At 42.4% G+C, this 21,220-nt stretch overlaps 1 protein-coding gene across 1 annotated transcript in view; it reads right to left on the reverse strand.

Annotated features, from left to right (window-relative positions):
• snx29 (sorting nexin 29) overlaps positions 1–13,484 on the reverse strand; it is a 538,494-nt gene extending 525,010 nt beyond the window's left edge. The window contains exon 1 of the mRNA XM_080207008.1: positions 13,371–13,484. Within this exon, the coding sequence (XP_080063134.1) occupies positions 13,371–13,377 (7 nt within the window). The 5' untranslated portion in view covers positions 13,378–13,484. The remainder of the gene's footprint in view (positions 1–13,370) is intronic.
• Positions 13,485–21,220: the final 7,736 nt, after the last annotated feature.

Below are 21,220 nucleotides of genomic sequence, written 5' to 3' on the forward strand. Positions count from 1 at the left end.
CGTTTTCCAATCATCCGGCACTTCCCCGGAATCCAGCGACGTCTGGAAAATAACCACCAAGGCATCCACTATCACCTCCGCCATTTCTTTCAGAACCCTCGGATGCATTCCATCCGGTCCTGGGGACTTGTCCACAATCAGCCCCTCCAGTCTGTCGAGCACCGCCTCTCTAGTAACAGTAATGTCATTAAGACCCTCCAGTCCTACCACCTTTCCATCGCTAACACCCGGCAAATTAATCACGTCCTCCTCCGTGAAGACAGAAACAAAAAAGTTATTCAATACCTTAGCCATATCCCCATCCCCTACCACTAGGTCCCCTTTCTCATCCTCTAAAGGACCAACATTCACCCTAGCCAGCCTCTTCCTTTTTATATATTTATAAAAACTCTTGCTGGGAGTATGATAGGATGAGAGCGGAATTGGCGAATGTAGATTGGGGGCGCAGACTGGTAGGTAGGACGGCTGAGGAACAGTGGAGGATTTTTAAGGAGGCCTTTTTCGGTACTCAACAGAAATATATTCCGATGGTAAAGAAGGACAGTAGGAGAAGGGATAACCAACCATGGTTATCAAAGGAAATAAAGGAGAGTATTAAATGAAAAGCTGGTGAGTTCAGAGTGGCTAAAAATAGTGGGCAATTAGAAGATTGGGAAAGATTTAAAAATCAACAAAGAATAACTAAGAAGGTGATAAAGAAAGGAAAGATAGAGTATGAAGCTAAACTAGCACTAAATATAAAAAATGACAGTAAAAGTTTTTACAAATATATAAAGAGGAGGAGGCTGGCTAGAGTGAATGTTGGACCCTTGGAGGATGAGAGGGGGGATTTAGCGGTGGGCAATGAGGAAATGGCTGAGGCTTTAACTAAGTTTTTTGCCTCGGTCTTCACGGAGGAGGACACAAATAGTTTACCGGATATTAAAGATAGAGGATGTTAGGAGTTGAGGGCCTGAATGCGATTACTATCACGAGAGAGGTAGTGCTTGATAGACTAACGGGACTGAAAGTGGACAAGTCCCCGGGACCGGATGGAGGGTTATGGGGAGAAAGCGGGAAAGTGGAACTGATCCACTTCAGATCAGCCATGATCTTATTGAACGGCGGGGCAGGCTCGAAGGGCGAGATGGCCTACTCCTGCTCCTATTTCTCATGTTCTTATGTATATATGTATGTGTGAGAGATGTGAATCCAGCATTCCAGCAGCACTCTTCCCATTTGAACCAAAGGAACAGCAACTCCCTTCCCATTAAAAATTACAAAAGGATAAGGCATAAGTACATTTTTTAATAAGAGAACTTTTTAATTATAGTAAATGCATACATATAAGAAAGAAATAGAAAAGACTTCTTTAAATTAGGTTTTGTATGTTTGTACTTATAGCACGAAAACCATCATTATAGAACATTACAGCACAGTACAGGCCCTTCAGCCCTTGATGTTGTGCCGAACTGTGAAACCAATCTAAAGCTCATCTAACCTACACTATTTCAATATCATCTGTATGTTTATCCAATGACTATTTAAATGCCCTTAATGTAGGCGAATCCACTACTTTTGCAGGCAGGGCATTCCACACCCTTACTACTCTCTAAGAACCTACTTCTGACATCTATCCTACTTCTATCACCCCTCAATTTAAAGCTATGTCCCCTCATGCTAGCTATCTCCATCTGAAGAAAAAGGCTCTCACTGTCCACCCTATTTAATCCTCTGATCATCTTGTACGCCTCTATTAAGTTACCTCTTAACCTTCTTCTCTCTAATGAAAACAGTCTCGAGGCCCTCAGCCTTTCCTCATAAGGCCTTCCCATCATACCAGACAACATCCTGGTAAATCTCCTCTGCACCCTTTCCAATGGTTCCACATCCTTCCTATAAAGAACTGTATGCAATACTCCAAATGCTGTCACACCAGAGTTTTGTACAGCTGCAACATGACCTCATGGCTCCGAAACCCAATCCCCCTACCAATAAAAGCTAACACACCATACACCTTCTTAACAATCCTGTCAACCTGGGTGCCAACTTTCAGGGATCTATGCACATGGACACCAAGATCTCTCTGCTCATCCACACTACCAAGTATCTTACCATTAGCCCAGTACTCTGTATTTCTGTAACTCCTTCCAAAGTGAATCACTTCACACTTTTCCACATTAAACTCCATTTGCCACCTCTCAGCCCAGCTCTGCAGCTTATCTATGTCCCTCTGTAACCGGCAACATCCTTCCGCACTGTCCACAACTTCACCGACAAAACCATGTTGACTATCCCTAATCATTTATTCCTTTTTAGATGATTATAAATCCTACCTCTTATAATCCTTTCCAAAACTTTGACCACAACAAAAGTAAGGCTCACTAGTCTATAATTACCAGGGTTGTCTTTACTCCCCTTCTTGAACAATGGGACACCATTTGCTATCCTCCAATCTTCTGGCATATTGTAACTTTGCTCTTCGACACAATAAAAATGTTTCTCAGGGGTTCCTTCAATACTCTTGAGAAGTCAAAATGGTTCGGCAGCTGGGAGGGTTTGGGAAATGCTGCCCTAATTAACTCACTCTTGCACCTTATGGATTACGTGGTGTCCAGCACTCATGAAAATAACAAATGTACAATGAGTTTTTCATTATCTACCATAATGGAGGTGCACCCAAGGCCTAGGGTGGATAATGGAAACTATCAGATAATCAAGGTTTGCAATGTTTTCGTCTTACACTTCTCCTGTGCAAAGACACGAGGGGAAAACCAACAAATGTTAAAGTCACTGTTCACAGATTGAAGAAAAGATGAATCCAAAGCCAGTCTTTTCCTTAATCCAGGTTTATTCCCAAAACTAGTATCAAGGCACAGATTCATCCTATTTCCCCCTATACCACTATGAACTGGTATTTATACATTTGCAATAATTCCCTAATCTTTCCCCAGCTGGTGGCAGCTTCTCTCAATTAGCAAACTTACAGCATGGTCTTCATTGCAACAAGATTTCAACATTAACAAGAACAACAATATAAATATCTAGCGGTGATTAATCTTCTAAAATTTTATTACACTAGTAGCCTCTATGAGGTCACAGCTCATGCAAAGCTTGATTCCATGAACAGTAGTTGTAGCTCAATGGCAATATTGTCACTTCTAAATCACAAGACTGTGGACTGAAGTCCTACTGCAAAGTGCGTCACTAATTTAATAAGTTAAATCTCAAAGCTAGTATAACCATACTGGGAAATAATATATATTCAATGTTGCGCTAAGGCAATGCAACACAGAGTCATAGAGCTTTACAGCATGGAAATAGGCCCTTCAGACCAACTCAACCATTCTGGCCCTTTTTTAACCTCTATGCTAGTCGCAATTGCCCACATTTGGCCCATAATCCCTCTATACCCATTTTATCTACGTAACTGTCTAAATGCTTTTTAAAAGACAAAATTGTACCCACCTCTACTACTACCTTTAGCAGCTTGTTCCAGACACCACCCTCTGTGTGAAAAAATTGCTCCTCTGGACCCTTTTGTATCTCTCCTTCTCACCTGAAACATATGCCCTCTAGTTATAGACTCCCCTATCTTCAGATAAAGATATTGATTGAAATAAAAAGGACAGCCACTACAGACAATAGCTCATTGCAGTGTCCCCAGAAGCAAGATCAAATATTCCTCAGGAAGGCAGAATAGCCCAATGTCATAGCAGCCAACCTACTAATGACAGTGTCTATCTTTTCCCTGTAACACTAAAGAACAGACTGAATCCTGGAACTTACCTGTGATGCATTAAGTACTAACTTTTGAGTACAATCTTGGATATCAAAAGTAACTGTTAAGTTGTTAGCAAAACCCAGCTAATGCTACAATATTGTACATTTATACTACTGCTGGACTTACAATGGTTTAGGTACTTCTGCACAGATACTTAACATCGATAATTTTATTGTTATCCTAATATAGTGCTTTTAAATAATTTTGTGGTAGTTAATGTTTCAGAATGTCTGACACCATATTTGCTGGCTCCAGAAAGTTGGAGTTAAGCTATACCCCACTCAATGTAGTATTGCATTGGCTTGGTTAATTATCAATGCAGTTTGGACTGAGGCATTTGGGGTAATTTGAAAAGTAAGCTAATATCACAACACTGTATAATGTTATGCTGTGTACATGTCAGGCAGGGAAAGATTAAATTGATTAACTAATATAGGCTACATACTGGATTTTTTATGGCATTACCGGATCTCCCATAACATTGTCCTTCAGAGGAAATAGTGTTGCACAGGAGAGTGGATATGGGTTTCCTGATAGGAAGTATAAATATAAATAATTTGTTAATGTCCAACAGTCCCCAAAGACGGGACACATCTATTAAGTAGCAATTTTTTAAATTCATCAATTTGCAGTAGACATGTCAGCTGGTATCAAAATCAACAAATAAATCACGTTGAACTTAAGAGAGCAGTAAATTGGTCAGTAATTTTGTCTGATTACAACATTACAAGACAAGTAACTCATCTCCTGATTCCCCAAAGACTGACCACATCAGTCAGGAGTGTGATTAAATCCACACCACTTGGCTGGATGAATGGAGCTCCAACACTTGAGAACCCCCAGACCATCCAGGGCAACTTGACTGACACTTCATCCACTAGCTTCTACATTCAGTCATTTCGCACCACCAACTCTCAGTGACAGCAGTGTGTGCTGCTTACAAGATGCACTGCAGCAACTCACCTAGGATTCTTCGACAGCAGCTTCCAAACCTCAACCTCTATATCAAGAAGGAAAGGGCAGCAGGTAGCTGGGCACAAACCACCCTGAACATAAAACAATATTGCCTTTCCTACAATGTCATTGGACATAATTCCTAGAACTTCCTTCCTAACAGCACTGTGGACATACCTGCACCAAATGGAACACAATGGCTCAAAATGAAGGCTCAACACCACATTCTCAAATGGCAATTTGATGCAAACATCCCATGAAAAGGATATAAATAATGTTATTTGGTCCTGGATAAATTGAGGGAGAATTTATGATGGTTGGCCAGCACTTTGAAGCCTGATGAAGATGATTGATGAGAGCTGGGCAGTGGATGTTGTCTACATGGACTTCAATAAGGCCTCTGACAAGATCGCTCATGGCAAACTGTTGCAGAAGGTGAAGTTGCATGGGATCAGAGGTGAGCTGGCAAGACGGATACAAAACTGGTTCGGTCAAAGAAATCAGAGGGTAGCAGTGGAAGGGTGCATTTCTGAATAGAGGGCTGTGACAAGTGGTGTTCCTCAGGGATCAGTGCTGCGACCTTTACCGTTTGTAATATATATAATTTGGAGAAAACGTAACTGGTTTGATTAGTAAGTTTGCAGACATCACAACGGTTGGTGGATTTGCAGATAGCGATGAGGACCATCAGAGGATACAACAGGATATAGATCAGTTGGAGACTTGGAATGAAGAGATGGCAGGTGGAGTTTAATCCAGACAAATGTGAGGTAATGCATTTTGAAAGGCCTAATGCAGATCGGAAATATACAATAAATGGCAGAACCCTTAAGAGTTTTGATGGCAAAGGGATCTGGATGTACATTTACACAGGTCATCGCAAGTGGCAACACAGGTGGAGAAGGTTGTCAAGAAGGCATACGGTATGCTTGCCTTCATTGGCCGGGGCATTGAGCTTAAAAATTGGCAAGTCATGTTGCAGCTTTATAGAACTTTAGTTCGGTTGCACTTGGGAATATAATGTTCAATTCTGGTCGCCACACTACCAGAAGGGTGTGGAGGCTTTGGAGAAAGTGCAGAAAAGATTTACCAGGATGTTGCTTGGTGTGGAGGGCATTAGCTATGAGGAGAGGTTGGAGAAGCCTGTTTGTTCTCACTGGAATGATGGAGGTTGAGGGGAGACCTGATAGAAGTCTACAAGATTCTGAGAGGGATGGACAGAGTGGATTGTCAGAAGATTTTCCCCAGGGTGAAAGAATCAATTAGGAGGGAGCACAGGTTTAAGGTGTGAGGGGCAAGGTTTAAAGAAGATGGTACTAGGTAGGATTTTTTTTTTTTACACAGAGGATGGTGAGTGCCTGGAACTCGCTGCCAGGGGAGGTAGTGGAAGCAAACATGGTAGTGACTTTCAAGGACGTCTTGACAAATACATAAATAGGATGGGAATTGAGGAATATGGTCCCCAGAAGGGTAGAGGGTTTTAGTTAAGTTGGGCAGCATGATTGGTGCAGGCATGGAGGGCCAAAGGGCCTGTACCTGTGCTGTAATTTTCTTTGTTCTTTGCATTTGTTATCATCACATTTATTTAATTTTCAGACTTGCTTATTACTCCCAAGATTCATGTTAAACATTAATGACTTGTTCAGCCACTAGCTGGGATGCTGCCCACAAATAACGATCCCTGGCATGTTCCCACCACCAAAGACTGGTTAGTTTATTGAGACTACTCTGAAAGAAAAAGCTTTAGTTGGGGTAGAAACATCAACTGGACAAAATGGTAGAAGGATCTGGATGAGTCACACTATCATATCATCTCACGGTAAAAGGCCTGTAAGTACACAACAAAGCCACAGTATTCAGATACATGTGTGACTGACAGGAAAATATTTACTCAGGATTTTCCATTTTCAATGTTGACATACATCTTTCCATTGTAAGTGTCATTATTACAATACTCAAAATTATCAAACAAGAAATATGGTTAATGTGGACTCGAATTACACAAACTAAGCTTAATGTATTATACATTTTGTATTTGTTGAGAAAAACGTTATGCTAATTTATCGCAATGCGAAGCTAACATTAGATTAATTGCAGTTAAAAGACATATTTAGCACATAGTAATGAAAGTGGTGCATGTAGCACATTTTAAGATGTTTTAGGTCTAAAGAGTCTAAATGGAGCAAAAGGACCTAGGGCCATAGATATCATTAATCAGTAAAAACTGATGCGGGTTACAAAGGTCATTAAAGAAACAGGCAAAGCTCTGAATGGAAAAGCTGAGAAGTTATCTTAAATTTGTATGGAGGCTTGGATAAACCACACTGAGTAGTATGCACAGCTCTGATCTCCATATTATCCAAAGGCACTGGAAAAAAGGCAAAAAAGATGTACGAGTACGATGGGTATAACATCTCAGTTCTGATCTCAGGAAAGACTGAAAAAGCTGTGGCCCTCCTGAAAAGGTGATCTGATAGGTCTTTAAGATTATGAAGCAACTTGATATGGGATATGTAGTGAAGTTTCCAAATTTGTGATGGAGACCCAAACTAGGGACCATAGAAATCCAAAAGGAAATTTGGGATAAATGCCTTCATACAAGAACTGGAATGTAGTGCACAAGGAGTACTGAGGAGACTTACTGGTGCATTTAAGGGGAAATTGGATAAACAGGGCAAAAGGAAATTGTGCTGAAAAACTGAGGTGACAAGGGCATCACAGGGTCGTAAAGAGCACTTTTGGTACACTGGCCTTATAAATCGGAGTATCGAGTATAAAAGTTGGAGTGTTATGGTAAGGTTATATAAGGCATTGATGAGGCCGAATTTAGAGTACTGTGTACAGTTTTGCTCTCCTAGTTACAGGAAGAATGTAAATAAGGTTGAAAGAGTGCAGAGAAGGTTCACAAGGATGTTGCCAGGACTTGAGAAGCTGAGTTACAGAGTGAGATTGAATAGGTTAGGACTTTATTCCCTGGAGCGTAGAAGAATGAGGGGAGATTTGATAGAGGTGTATAAAATTATGATGGGTATAGATAGAGTGAATGCAAGCAGGCTTTTTCCACTGAGACTAGGGGAGAAAAAAACCAGAGGGCATGGGTTAAGGGTGAAAGGAGAACATTTTAAAGGGAATATTGGGGTGGGGCTTCTTCACGCAGAGAGTGGTGGGAGTGTGGAATGAGCTGCCAGATAAATGCGGGGTCACTTTTAACATTTAAGAAAAACTTGGACGGGTTCATGGATGAGAGAGATGTGGAGGGATATGGTCCAAGTGCAGGTCAGTGGGACTAGGCAAAAAATGGTTCGGCACAGACAAGAAGGGCCAAAAGGCCTGTTTCTGAGCTGTAATTTTCTTTGGTTCTATGGAATATAAATGCCAGTAGGATTGAATGTCCTATTTCTGAGCTGTACATTCAATGTAATGTCACCTGTTCCTTTTAATCGTCATATATTACTTCAAACTTGTACATTCAGAATACAGGTTAGTATTTAAAAAGATCGCATTTTCTTAGGCATTCCAAACAACATCATGCTACTACTCAGGTCACACAGTTCATGAGGATGTTTATACTGCTATAAATGTAACAATCTGGGGCATTAAATAAGGTTTTGCTTGACAGGTACAGGGAAAATCTGCACTTCAGTACAACATTTTGAAAAGCATTTATTTCCCAAGTACAATTAATACATGCATTGTAGAAGGGTCATATGGACTCGAAACCTTAACTGATTCTCTCTCCCCACAGGTGCTGCCAGACCTGCTGAGTTTATCCATTATTTATTACTGAACAAACTGTCAACATAATTGAGGACAAAACTTATCCACAATTCAAAGAAGTTTTGTACAAGGAAAGAGGTTGAAATTAAATTCAGGTTTTGGTTACTGTTCTGGGATAAACTGATCATCATTAAGTACAAACACATGGTAAAAAAAACGCTTAAACTGATGTTATGTTTTTGAGTTTCTCGAGTAGATCATAGAATCCCTATAGTGCAGGAGGCAATTTGCACCAACTGCAATCCCACCCCGTTCTTATCCCCACAACACTATGCATTTATCCTAGCTAGTCCCCCTGACATTAAAGGGCAATTTAGCAATGGCCAATCTACCTAACCCACACATATCTGGAGTGCGGGAGGAAACTAGAGCACCCAGAGGAAACCCAAACTGACATGGGAAGACCGTGCAAACTCTGCACAGACAGCGATCCAAGCCGGGAATCAAACCCGGGTCCCTGGTGCTGTGACACTGTGTTCTTCTAAACTTTAGCATCACCACCTTCCTCCATTAACAAGCCTCCATTCCCCGACAACGAGATTATGCCAAATGGCTAGATAAATATAATAAGGCTCATGAATCAAATCAAGAAACTTTTGTCACTGAAGTCCAGATTCCTGGATTCCTTGTTATCAGATAATCCCATCTTCAGTGGGGAAAATAACATAAACCCCATCAAACTGCGGTTCAGACTATAAAAGAACAAGTTTGTTTAATATTAAACATGTAAACAAACAATATTCAATTCAAAAAGTGCATTCAAAATGTAGAAACAAGAAAGTTCTTTCTTCTGTGTTCAACGTAATATTTATTCTTGAAGTACTGTTGCCAATTTATTACATGGTGAAATGTTACCAAGGTATTAACTTAGCCCAGTCCCAGTGCTGGCTTCAACCTTACTACTAACTGTGAGAAAACAAACAAACTTTCATTAATTCAAAATCCTTCGTAAGTGTCCTGAACAAAAGAATTTTTTTTTAAACTGCATTCTTCAAAACTATATTAGGTGTTCATCAGTCACTGGATTCCAACATAATGTTGTGGACTTGAAGGCACCATAACAAAAGAAGAAAAGCCAATATTATAACAGAAGGGTAAAACTAACTTCAAAACATTGGTTGTTATATGAATTTCAACAACTTCTTCAATATCAGAGAATAGAGAGATTGTGAACTCAACAATACTGCAGTCGTTAACAAAACCAACCGTTCACACGGCAAGCTTTCAATATGGAAATACAAGTTCCACTCTCATTATACATGCTTAATTACAGTTTTCCACAACTCCATTAACTTCCATTTCTAGCAGAAAAAGCGAACAAGTGACCAGCTTCTAGTCTTTTGCCAACTTTGCTCGATAACCAGCTACTGGTTGACTAATGATTGGTGATGATGGAAATGCAGCCTCAGTACTTTGGTGAGGTCTGCATGTTGTTAGATGCTGAACAAACCAATTCTGGAAAGACAAAGTTTGCTACAAGTGACACTCAGCCAGTATCGTGAGTGATCTCTACTGGCACTTTGTTTGCAGGGCTAACTGACTAACGGGCTAACTGACTAACAGACTAAACTGCAAGTTGCTAGGTGTCACTCATTTTGATCTAAAAATATCATTCATCGACGCTAATCACTCATGATTAACAATAATGCATGTTGAAATAAGTTTCGCAAACTGTCACTTAAGAAAAGGTCCATTCTCATTTTCTCCAAAGCTGACAATGCAAAAAACTTGGCTTACATTCAAAGCTCTCCAGAAACATCCTGACTGACGATTATGTAAGAAATCCCAGACACAAATCATTTATTAGTATTCTACTGTACAAGAACACTCATCTACATTTAGAAAATCTCTTATTAGGTTACAAACATGCTACCTATTCCTTTAATAGAAAGTAAATAATTTAATTTATTAATGTGCACTTTTAATAGAAACAGAATTCAGGTTGGATAAACTAACTTAGGTTATTTTTAAAGGGCAAGAATGGTTATCTGTAGTATTTTCTGAGCACTTTGCCCTTACCAAAAGAAAAGTACAGGATTGTGCGTTAAGCTAAATTTGTGATAAAATAACCTACTACTTCGTAAAACGATTCCAAAATACTAATCCATAGAATCACTACAGGGCAGGAAGCTATTTAGTCCATCGAGTCTGCACCAATTTCCCTAACAGCATCTTCAGGATCACCGTCCAGCTCACCACACCCAATGCCTTATCCCCATAACCCTGCGCATTTACGATGGCTAATTTGCCTAACTTAGACATCTTTCAAAAGTAAGGGGAAATTTTATTTGGTCAATCCACCTAGCACGCACATCTTTGGAGTGAGGGGGAGAAACTGGAGCACCCTGAGGAAGTCTGTGCAGACATGGGGAGAATGTGCACAGTCACCCAAGAACAGAACCAAACCCAGGTCCCTGGTACTATGAGGAGGTAAGAAGTCTCACAACACCAGGTTAAAGTCCAACAGGTTTATCTGGTAGCAAAAGCCACTAGCTTTCGGAGCACTGCTCCTTCATCAGATGAGTGGGATTTCAGTTCACAAACAGGGCATATAAAGACACAAACCCAATTTACAAAATAATGTTTGGAATCTTTACAAGTCTTTACAGGTAATCAAGTCTTAAAGGTACAGACAGTGAGAGTGGAGAGAGGGTTAAGCACAGGTTAAAGAGATGTGTATTGTCTCCAGACAGGACAGTTAGTGTGATTTTGCAAGCGATTTTGCAAAAATTATTTTGTAAATTGAGTTTGTGTCTTTATATGCTGCTTGTGAATTGAAATCCCACTCACCTGATGAAGGAAGAGCGCTCCAAAAGCTAGTGGCTTTTGATACCAAATAAACCTGTTGGACTTTAACCTGGTGTTGTGAGACTTCTTCCTGTGTTTACCCCAGTCCAACGCTAGCATCTCCACATCACGACTATGAGGCAGAGCAGTGCTATCCACTATGCCACCATGCTGCCCAAACTAGACTAAGTCAGAGAAAAGAACACATCAATAAATATCTGAAATTTTAAACCTATGTGGAACGTTCCAATTATGAGCCCTATTCAGGGTAGCCAAAAATAAATTTTATCTTCTCTTCCACATTATCAGGCATCAAGCACAAGAAAAATTGTGCAAAATTCATCCTCATTAAAAATGGCATCACTTCTTTCATGTACGACATTTATACACCAAGCATTTTTCAGAAAAATCCACTCAATACAATCGGTGACCTCCATTTATGTTATGTGTGAAAGAAAAGCAACTGTTTTAGACCCTCACCGTTTTACCTGCTGCATTAAACACAACAGAGCAAAGTGCAACCAGTTAAGAGTTCATTAACAGGTAAATAAATGGAATTTCCATCTTTCACTGATAGGTGCAGTGAACAAGTCATTCTCAATGATTCCAAAAGTTGATGGTTTTATAATTACAGGACAAGAAGCATGTTACCATCCTTTGTCACTATAAACAAAATTAGAATAAGTAAACAGTGTTGGATAGGTTTTGTTTTTTCTCAACTGTCAAGACACTGAGAAATATATATAGTGTCAAACGCGGCAGTACAACACTGAGCAATCCACGACTAGGTTATCTTCTTGTATAAAGGAGCTACTAAACTGAATAATTTTCTTAAGCAGGAAAGAATAACATGCATATCCCAAACCCTCAATTTATTTTGCTTTGCTGACAAAATAGAAAGTGAGTGTGAAGGAAGCATTTATTTGGGTCTGTTACAAATCTTTTCCTTAATCGCATTAAACTACTGCAAAGGAGTGGTTTGTACAACAGAAGACTGTGCTCCTAAATTATCATGGCTTAGAAACTTTCTAACCAATTGAGCCAACAGCTTGTCTTCCTTCCTAGCAAAAGCCCTGACTTTGTGAAACTGTTCCAACTTCCTCCAGTAAACAGCTCTTAAGTGCTTTGCCCTGATTATGTAACCAGCCTTAGCAACTCCAGCATTTGAACTGACAAGTTGTGTGAGTGTGTATGTTTAATTTCCTGCAGTGAGTGTGGTCTTTCTGGGTCACTACTAATCAACCCCCTCCAGCTGACAAAATGCCTCATGTCATTCCACCCCCCCCCCCCCATACTTTGCTACTATGATCACAATCACTACGCTGCATGAACAGGGCAGCACAGCGATTAGCACTGCTGCCTCACAGCACTAAGAACCCAGGTTCAATTCCCAGCTTGGGTCACTGTCTGTATGGAGTTTGCACGTTCTCCCCATGTCTGCGCGGGTTTCCTCCCACAGTCCGAAAGACTGTGGTTAGATGCATTGATGTGGAGATGCCGGCATTGGACTGGGGTAAAAACAGAAAGAAATCCCACGACACCAGTTTAAAGTCCAAACAGGTTTATTTGTAGCAAAAGCCCCAAGCTTTCGGGACAGCCTCGTCCCTTCGTCAGGAGTTAGAAGCATTGGCCAGACTAAATTCTCCCTCAGCGTACCTGAGCAGGAGCCAGAGTGTGACAACTGGGGGATTTTCACAGTCACTTCAGGGCAATATAAGCGTACACTAAACTAAAAGTGAGGGGGTTGGAAAGGAAAAACACAAAAGGAAGAATCACAGCCAGATTCAAAAAAATATATACATATAGTTTTATTGGGAGGAGGAGGAAAGTGGTGGGAATGATGCAGTGGAAGGGTCAGATTTAAAAGAGAGACAGAGCCTGTGCTGTGATGAAGTTGATGATAAGGCAGAGAGGTTTCAATCCCCTGGACTGTCACCATCAGGAGGACAGCCCCCACTCCCTCACCGCCCCCCCCCCCCCGGACACCGCCGCGCTCAGGCTCAGCCTGACAACCAAGCCGAGCCCACAACACCTCACAACAACAACAACAACAACAGCAGCAGAGAGCACTCTGATCGCACATATTTACCACTCATCTTTCCCCCGCTGTTCAGCCCCACACAGCAGCGCGGATCAGGGGACCGGCTGACACGTTAATAACATCCTGGCCCTGACACCGAGCCGCCACCATTTTCCGGGGGCCCCCTCCACCCCCCGCGCGCGCCCCCAGCCACTCACCGTCCGGCCGGCGCGCATGCGTCATCTCGCCACTGCCCGCGCAAGCGCACCCTCGCCTCCCCCCTCCCCCCGCCACAGATCAGCGGCCGCCGCCGGCGAACTGATTTGCCCGCCAGCTGCGCATGCTCCAACCCGGCAGAGCAACTCCAAGGGAGGTGCGCCAGAAAGTGGAGAACTCTTGAAACTTTCTCTCCCCCCCCAGACCTGCTGAGTTTTTCCAAACACGTCTTCATTTAAAGATGCAGTGCAGGGTGATAAAGATGTGTCTTTAAAGATGCTCTTTTTAAATTACCGATTGCTTTACTGAAAGCAAAAGAAAGTTCAACCTGAGAATTTTAAGTAACTCACAATATTATGAATTTCCCTGTTGAAGGTATACAATCATGGGGTTAGCTAATTTTCTTTTTTAATGTTCTTTCATGGGATATGGGCATCACTAGCAAAGCACTTTTTTTCCATTGTGGGATTTGCATCAACAGTGCAATGAAGTTACTGTGAAAGTGCCCTAGTCACCGCACTATGGTGCCTGTTCGGGAACCCTGAGGGAGAATTTAGCATGGATTACGAACAATGCTCCTAACCAGCGTGTCTTTCAGAGTGTGGGGGGAAACTGGAATAAAGAACATAGATAATTACGACACAGAAACAGGCCCTTCAGCCCTCCAAGCTTGCCCAACTGAACTAACCCCCCCCCTCCCAGGGACCATGTCCCTCCATTCCCATCCTATTCATGTATTCGTCAAGACTCCCCTTAAAAGTCACTATCATGTACCCAGAGGAAACCCATGCAGACAAGGGGAGAACATGCAAACTCAACACAGATAGTGACCCAAGCAGGGAGTCAAACCTAGGGCCCTGGCATTGTGAGGCAGCAGTGCTAACCATGCCACTCTTGCCACTGTGCCACCCTTAGGTGGTGGAAGGATTCCTGAGCTGATTACCAGCCCATTGAATCGCATTATGAATGCCCTTTCCAAAGCCAACAAGTGCTGGCATTGGAATTGAACCAAGAGCTTCTGGTCCTGAAGTAGGTACACCAGCACTATGCCACAAGACCTCATAGGTAGCTGTGAGCTGCCTTTTTGAACTGCTGCAGTCCATGTGGCATAGTCCATGTGGTCCACTTTGGTAGGAAGAATGGTAGGAAGGACTATTACTTACGAGGCGAAAAACTGCAGCAGGCGACGGTGCAGAGGGACCTCAGGGTCCTTGTGCATGAGTCGCAAAAACCCAGCTTGCAGGTGCAGCAGGTGGTCAGGAAGGCGAATGGGATGCTGGCCTTCATAGCGAAGGGGATTGAATATAAAAGTAGGGAGGTCTTGCTGCAGCTGTATAGGGCATTGGTGAGGCCGCAACTGGAGTACTGTGTGCATTTTTGGGCGCCGCACCTGCGCAAAGATATTTTGGCCTTGGAGGGAGTGCAGAGGAGGTTTACTAGGCTGATACCGGAGTTGAGGGGGTTGAGCTATGAGGAGAGGCTGAATAAACTGGGCTTGTACTCGTTAGAGTTTAGAAGAATGAGAGGAGATCTCATTGAGACGTATAAGATGATGAATGGGGTGGATAGGATAGAGGTGGAAAGACTCTTCCCGCTCAAAAAAGACAATAGGACTAGGGGGCACAGCCTCAAGATAAAAGGGGGGCGGTTTAGAACGGAGTTGAGGAGGAACTTCTTCACTCAAAGGGTGGTGAATCTCTGGAATTCTCTGCCCGTTGAAGTGGTGGAGGCTGCCTCGCTAAATATTTTTAAGACGCGGGTTGATGGGTTTTTGATAGGAGAGGGGATTAAGGGTTATGGGGAGAGGGCGGGAAAGTGGAACTGAGCAGCGACAGATCAGCCATGATCTTATTGAATGGCGGGGCAGGCTCGAAGGGCTGGATGGCCTACTCCTGCTCCTATTTCTTATGTTCTTATGTTCTTATGTACAATCACAATGCTATTAGGAAGGGGAGTTCCAGGCTTTAACAGAAACTATAGTGAATCCTTGTGAATAGATTTTGTATTGCTTGCTAAATATTTGTCTGATCAGCTGCTGCTGTGTCTTTTTCTTGTATATAAATAATTTTGAAATTTTTTTTAGCCTGAATAGAAGCTTCTGGTAGGTAAAAGGAGAGAGAGATAGAGAAATGTAGAGTGAAGGAGGAGTGAGAAAACCAAGAATAAAAGAGTGATGTAAATTAAGAGTGAAAGACTCCATATTAATAATTACAATCATTCAAACTAATTGTTGTATAAACAGTGAAATTAATTGACTTGAAGCAGTTAGAAAGGAAACTAAAATAATTGTAAGTCCAAGAAAACAGAGGCCCAAAGAGTTGTTAGAATTCTTCTTAATCCATGATCAACATAACCGCACCAAAATGTTTAAATAATGATGGTTTTTAAGTGTATTCTAAATAAGCAAAGAGAACCAAGGCAGATGTAGATAAATGTCAGGAATAAAAGACCAGAGGGCATGATAATATGCTGAAGAAGCTACACAATAATTTAACCTCGGGCTGAATTTTTCAACATTTAAGCATTGGGCTTTCAATCTGTGCAGCAGCTCCAGTGGGAGAGACCTCAAACAGACCTGGAAATTTCCCCCTGTTGGCCCAGCTTGTGTTTGCAGACTGTTTTCAGGCCTCCGCTGAGGAGTTGCAGCAGTCCTGAGGACACAGACTTGCCGGAGCAGGAGAAACCAGACAGTTGCCAAGCTGACTAAATCATATTTCTGGCAGAAAAAATTGTGCACAGCAACGCTCTGAGATTTCTTAAAATAAAGTAAGATGTCCCCATGCCCCACCATGCCAAACCCCCACCGAATTTAGAACTCTGACCTCCTGCATCCAGGATTTAATTAGATGAAAGGGCGAGGGGGGTGGTGGGGGAGGGGAAACATGCCAGAGTTCTATGTAATGTGTGTATACCCGCACACGTTTTGGGCTTCTGTGATTGCCCTTTGGAGAAAGTGGGAAGTAGTGACAGGACTGGGGTGCTTCTCTGAGCATGTTTCCAGTTCTAACAACCCAAGACTTTTCAGAAAGTCAGTGGGGCAGAACATGAGAGCAGAAGGGCAGAACATTACACCGATTAAGTGTTCACATACCAATGATTAACGCAATCATATGAAATTCCTTTCCTCAGCATTTTTACAGGCACATCAATCTATTCATTTCAAATCAATTAACACCTCGATTCAGAAAGCACACACAGGCTTTTCATAGAAATATGTTTATACATGATTATTCATACAGTGAAATTTTAAGGTCACAGAATCATTGATTCATGGAATAAACCGGAAAGAAGATTTGAAGACCTGCACTAATCGCAGCTTTTACATGACAAGATGGGTTTTAGGAAAAAACAGTCAGTTAATTTCCCGAGAAGACAAACGCAAAGTGAAGTAAGGGACATAACCTCTTTTTGTTCTTACTTTACGAGGTTCAACAATCTTAAAATCTACAGAGAATTACATTATAGAGCCTATAGCCCGGAAGCAGGCTACTATGCCTAATTGCTTGAGGTCAGTGATTGTATTTTACATTAGCCTCCTAACACTTTAATTACCTCTTCCCACCCTGTCCCCTAGCCTTCCAATCCTTTATTTCTCTTGTACGCTCCAGTCCTCCCATTAAATAAATCAGCGCTGTCTACTCCAGGCACACCATGTGGCAGCATGTTGCACACTCACATGTGAATGTCAGTTTATTTAACCTGTTTGTGTCTATCTTAAATTTTATGCCCCATGTTCTGGATTCATCCACACGTGAAAACTATTTCCTCACATCCACACTTTCAAATCCCTTCATAATGGGATTATGTGGAGGCAATCTGGGGAGGTGATGGCCGAGTGTTATTATTGCTTGACTACTAATCCAGAAACTCAGCTCATGTTTTGGGGACCCAGGTTCGAATCCCGCCATGGCAGATGATGGAATTTGAATTCAATAGAAATAATTTGGAATTAAGAATCTACTGATGACCATAAAACCAATGTTGATAGTTGGGAAAACCCATCCAGTTCACTCATGTCCTTTAGGGAAGGAAATCTGCCGTCCTTACTCAGTCTGGCCTACATGTGATTCCAGAGCCACAGCAATGTGGTTGACTCTCAATTGCCCTCTAAGTGCTACAAGGGAAGAGCAATAAATGCTGGCCAGCCAGCAACACTCATGTCCCATGAACGAATAATAAAAAATAATAATTTTAAAGACTTCTGTCAGGTCTTCTAAATTCCAGAGAAAGTACCTCAGGCCATGCAATCATTTCAGATGGGTGTTATTTCTGTTACAATCCTTCTAAATCCTTTCTGTACTTTCTTCAGTACTTTAATATCCTTGTTGGTATGGGGGACCAAGATACTCAAAGGCTGGAATTTCATGCCCACCCTACAATCGGTAACAGACCAGCAGGCCTGGATGGAGCGGCATAGTTAGAGCTACAAGCCACAGTGGAATGTTACCAGCACTGGGGATGGGATCAGATGGCTCACCCACTCTCAACTCAAGTCAGGTCTTTAAGTGGCCAATTAAAGGTGGGGGTGATGGCCTTTGAAGAGCAAGCAGATATGTAAAAGGGGGCTCAAGGGGGCAACTTTCTAAGGATAGTACCCCCCCCTCAATTTTTTCCCATCCTTGTAAAAGCTGAACAAAAACAGCCTGCCCACTCCCACCTGACTGTGCGTGCCAACCATACAGTGGTATGGGAGCATATTATTGAGGTCCATTGCCTTGTTTACAAGTTCAATTGACCCTTGATTATGTATTTAAATGTGGTGGCCATGTTGCCGATTTCAGTGTTTGCCCATCTACTGCATTGTGGAAGTGGGTTCACTGGGTGGGCAAGAGACAATATAGGCAGGTAAAATCTAGCCTTATATACTACTTCACTGGGAAAAATACAATGGGTGGGATTTTACGGCCTCGCTCATCATTCCCATTGTCTGCCGATCATCGGTTCCGATTCCTGTGGCGGATGGAGCAGTAAAATTCCGGCCAATGTATCACGCTCCTACTCAAGCAAAGAAATTACACTTTGCCTATCACCAAAATACTATGTAATATTTTCAATACATCAACTACATTTGTCGACAAGGTTGGCAATGTTGGCTGGCTAGAATTTATCATCATCTAGAAGCATTATAAGAAATAGGATTTAAGAACATAAGAACATAAGAAATAGGAGCAGGAGTAGGCCAACTAGCCCTTCGAGCCTGCCCCACCATTCAATAAGATCATGGCTGATCTGTCGTGGCTCAGTTCCACATTCCCGCCCTCTCCCCATAACCCTTAATCCCCTCTCTCATCAAAAACCCATCAACCCGCGTCTTAAAAATATTTAGCGAGGCAGCCTCCACCACTTCAACGGGCAGAGAATTCCAGAGATTCACCACCCTTTGAGTGAAGAAGTTCCTCTTCAACTCTGTTCTAAACCGCCCCCCCTCTATCTTGAGGCTATGCCCCCTAGTCCTACTATCCTTTCTGAGCGGGAAGAGTCTCTCCACCTCTATCCTATCCATCCCATTCATCATCTTATACATCTCAATGAGCTCTCCCCTCATTCTTCTAAACTCTAACGAGTACAAGCCCAGTTTATTCAGCCTCTCCTCATAGCTCAACCCCCTCAACTCCGGCATCAGCCTAGTAAACCTCCTCTGCGCTCCCTCCAAGGCTAAAATATCCTTGCGTAAGTACGGCGCCCAAAACTGCACACAGTACTCCAGCTGCGGCCTCACCAATGCCCTATACAGCCGCAGCAAGACCTCCCTACTTTTATATTCAATCCCCCTCAGTATGAAGGCCAGCATCCCATTCGCCTTCCTGACCACCTGCTGCACCTGCAAGCTGGGTTTTTGCGACTCATGCACATAACCATCTAGAAAGGAATAATTTGATTAGGGATAGTCAACACAGTTTTGTGAAGGGTAGGTCACGCCTCACAAACCTTATTTTGAGAAGGTGACCAAAGAGGTGGATGAGGATAAAGAATTGATGTGGTGTACATGGATTTCAGTAAAGCATTCGATAAGGTGCCCCACGGTAAGCTATTGCAAAAGATACAGAGGCATGGGATTGAGGGTGCTTTAGCAGTTTTATCAGAAATTGGCCAGCTGTAAGATGACAGAGGGCGGTGGTTGATGGGAAACGCTCATCCTGGAGTTCAGTTGCTAGTGGCGTACCGCAAGGGTCTGTTTTGGGGCCACTGCTGTTTGTCATTTTTATAAATGACCTGGATGAGGCGTAGCAGGATGGGTTAATAAATCTGTGGACAACACTAAAGTCGGTGGAGTTGTGGACAATGCGGAAGGACGTTGCAGGTTACAGAGGGACAACTGCAGAGCTGGGCTGAGAGGTGGCAAATGGAGTTTAATGCAGAGAAGTGTGAAGTGATTAACTTTAGAAGGAGTTACAGAAATACAGAGTACTGAGCTAATGGTAAGATACTTGGTAGCGTGGATGAGCAGAGAGATCTCGGTGTCCATGTGCATAGATCCCTGAAACTTGGCACCCAGATTGAAAGGGTTGTTAAGAAGGTGTACAGTGTGTTAGCTTTTATTGGTAGAGGGATTGAATTTAGGAGCCATGAGGTCATGTTGCTGCTGTACATACAGTTCTGGTCGCCACATTATAGGAAAGATGTGGAAGCACTGGAAAGGGTGCAGAGGACATTTACCAGGACGTTGCCTGGTATGGCGGGAAGATTTTATGAGGAAAGGCTGAGGGACTTGAGGCTATTTTCATTAGAGAGAAGGTTAAGAAGTGACTTAATAGAGCTGCAGAAAATGATCAGAAGGTTAGGTAGGGTAGACAGTGAGAGCCTTTTTCCTCAGATGGAGATGGCTAGCACAAGGGGACATAGCTTTAAATGTATATGTTTATATATTTTATAAATATGAATATATTTAAGTCATGGGTAGATAGGTTTCTGATAGACAAGGGAATTAAGGGTTATGGGGAGAAAGCGGGAAAGTGGAACTGATCCACTTCAGATCAGCCATGATCTTATTGAATGGCGGGGCAGGGCGAAGGGCTAGATGGCCTACTCCTGCTCCTATTTCTTATGTTCTTATGTTTAAATTGAGGGGTGATAGATATAGGACAGATGTCAGAGGTAGTTTCTTTACTCAGAGAGTAGTAAGGGTGTGGAATGCCCTGCCTGCAACAGTAGTGGACTCGCCAACATTAAAGGCATTTAAATGGTCATTGGATAAACATATGGATGATATTGGAATAGTGTAGGTTAGATGGGCTTTAGATTGGTTCCACTGGACGGCGCAACGTCGAGGGCCGAAGGGCCTGTACTGCGCTGTAATGTTCTAAATTTACAGTAATTCCATGACTTGTTTCTTCAGGAATGGCTTCAGATTCACTGAGACATTTTTCGGTAACGATTCTGCTGAGGGCTTTTTGTCAGGTAATCAACAGTCTTGAAGATCAGTGATAGCCACTCCATTCGACAGTTTTGGTTGTGACAAGAATTGTTGCTCCTTCTTCAGTGGCTGGTAAAGGAAGTGAAGTAGCACAGTCACAATTTCCACCAGCACCCATCATCAACTTTCCCATTTCATTTTCTCGAGAGATGCAATTGGAAATCTCACACTGCATCGACAGGTCAAATTGTTGATTCCTTACGGGACGGAATTCCTGCACATCTTTAGCCAGAGATTCTTCCTTGAAATTTGAAGCATCAACATCTCTATCGAATGCAGCCTCTGCAAG

The sequence above is a fragment of the Carcharhinus amblyrhynchos genome, chromosome 18 (assembly GCF_965287045.1).
Source record: "Carcharhinus amblyrhynchos chromosome 18, sCarAmb.v2.hapA, whole genome shotgun sequence".
NCBI classification, from domain to species: Eukaryota; Metazoa; Chordata; class Chondrichthyes; order Carcharhiniformes; family Carcharhinidae; genus Carcharhinus; species Carcharhinus amblyrhynchos.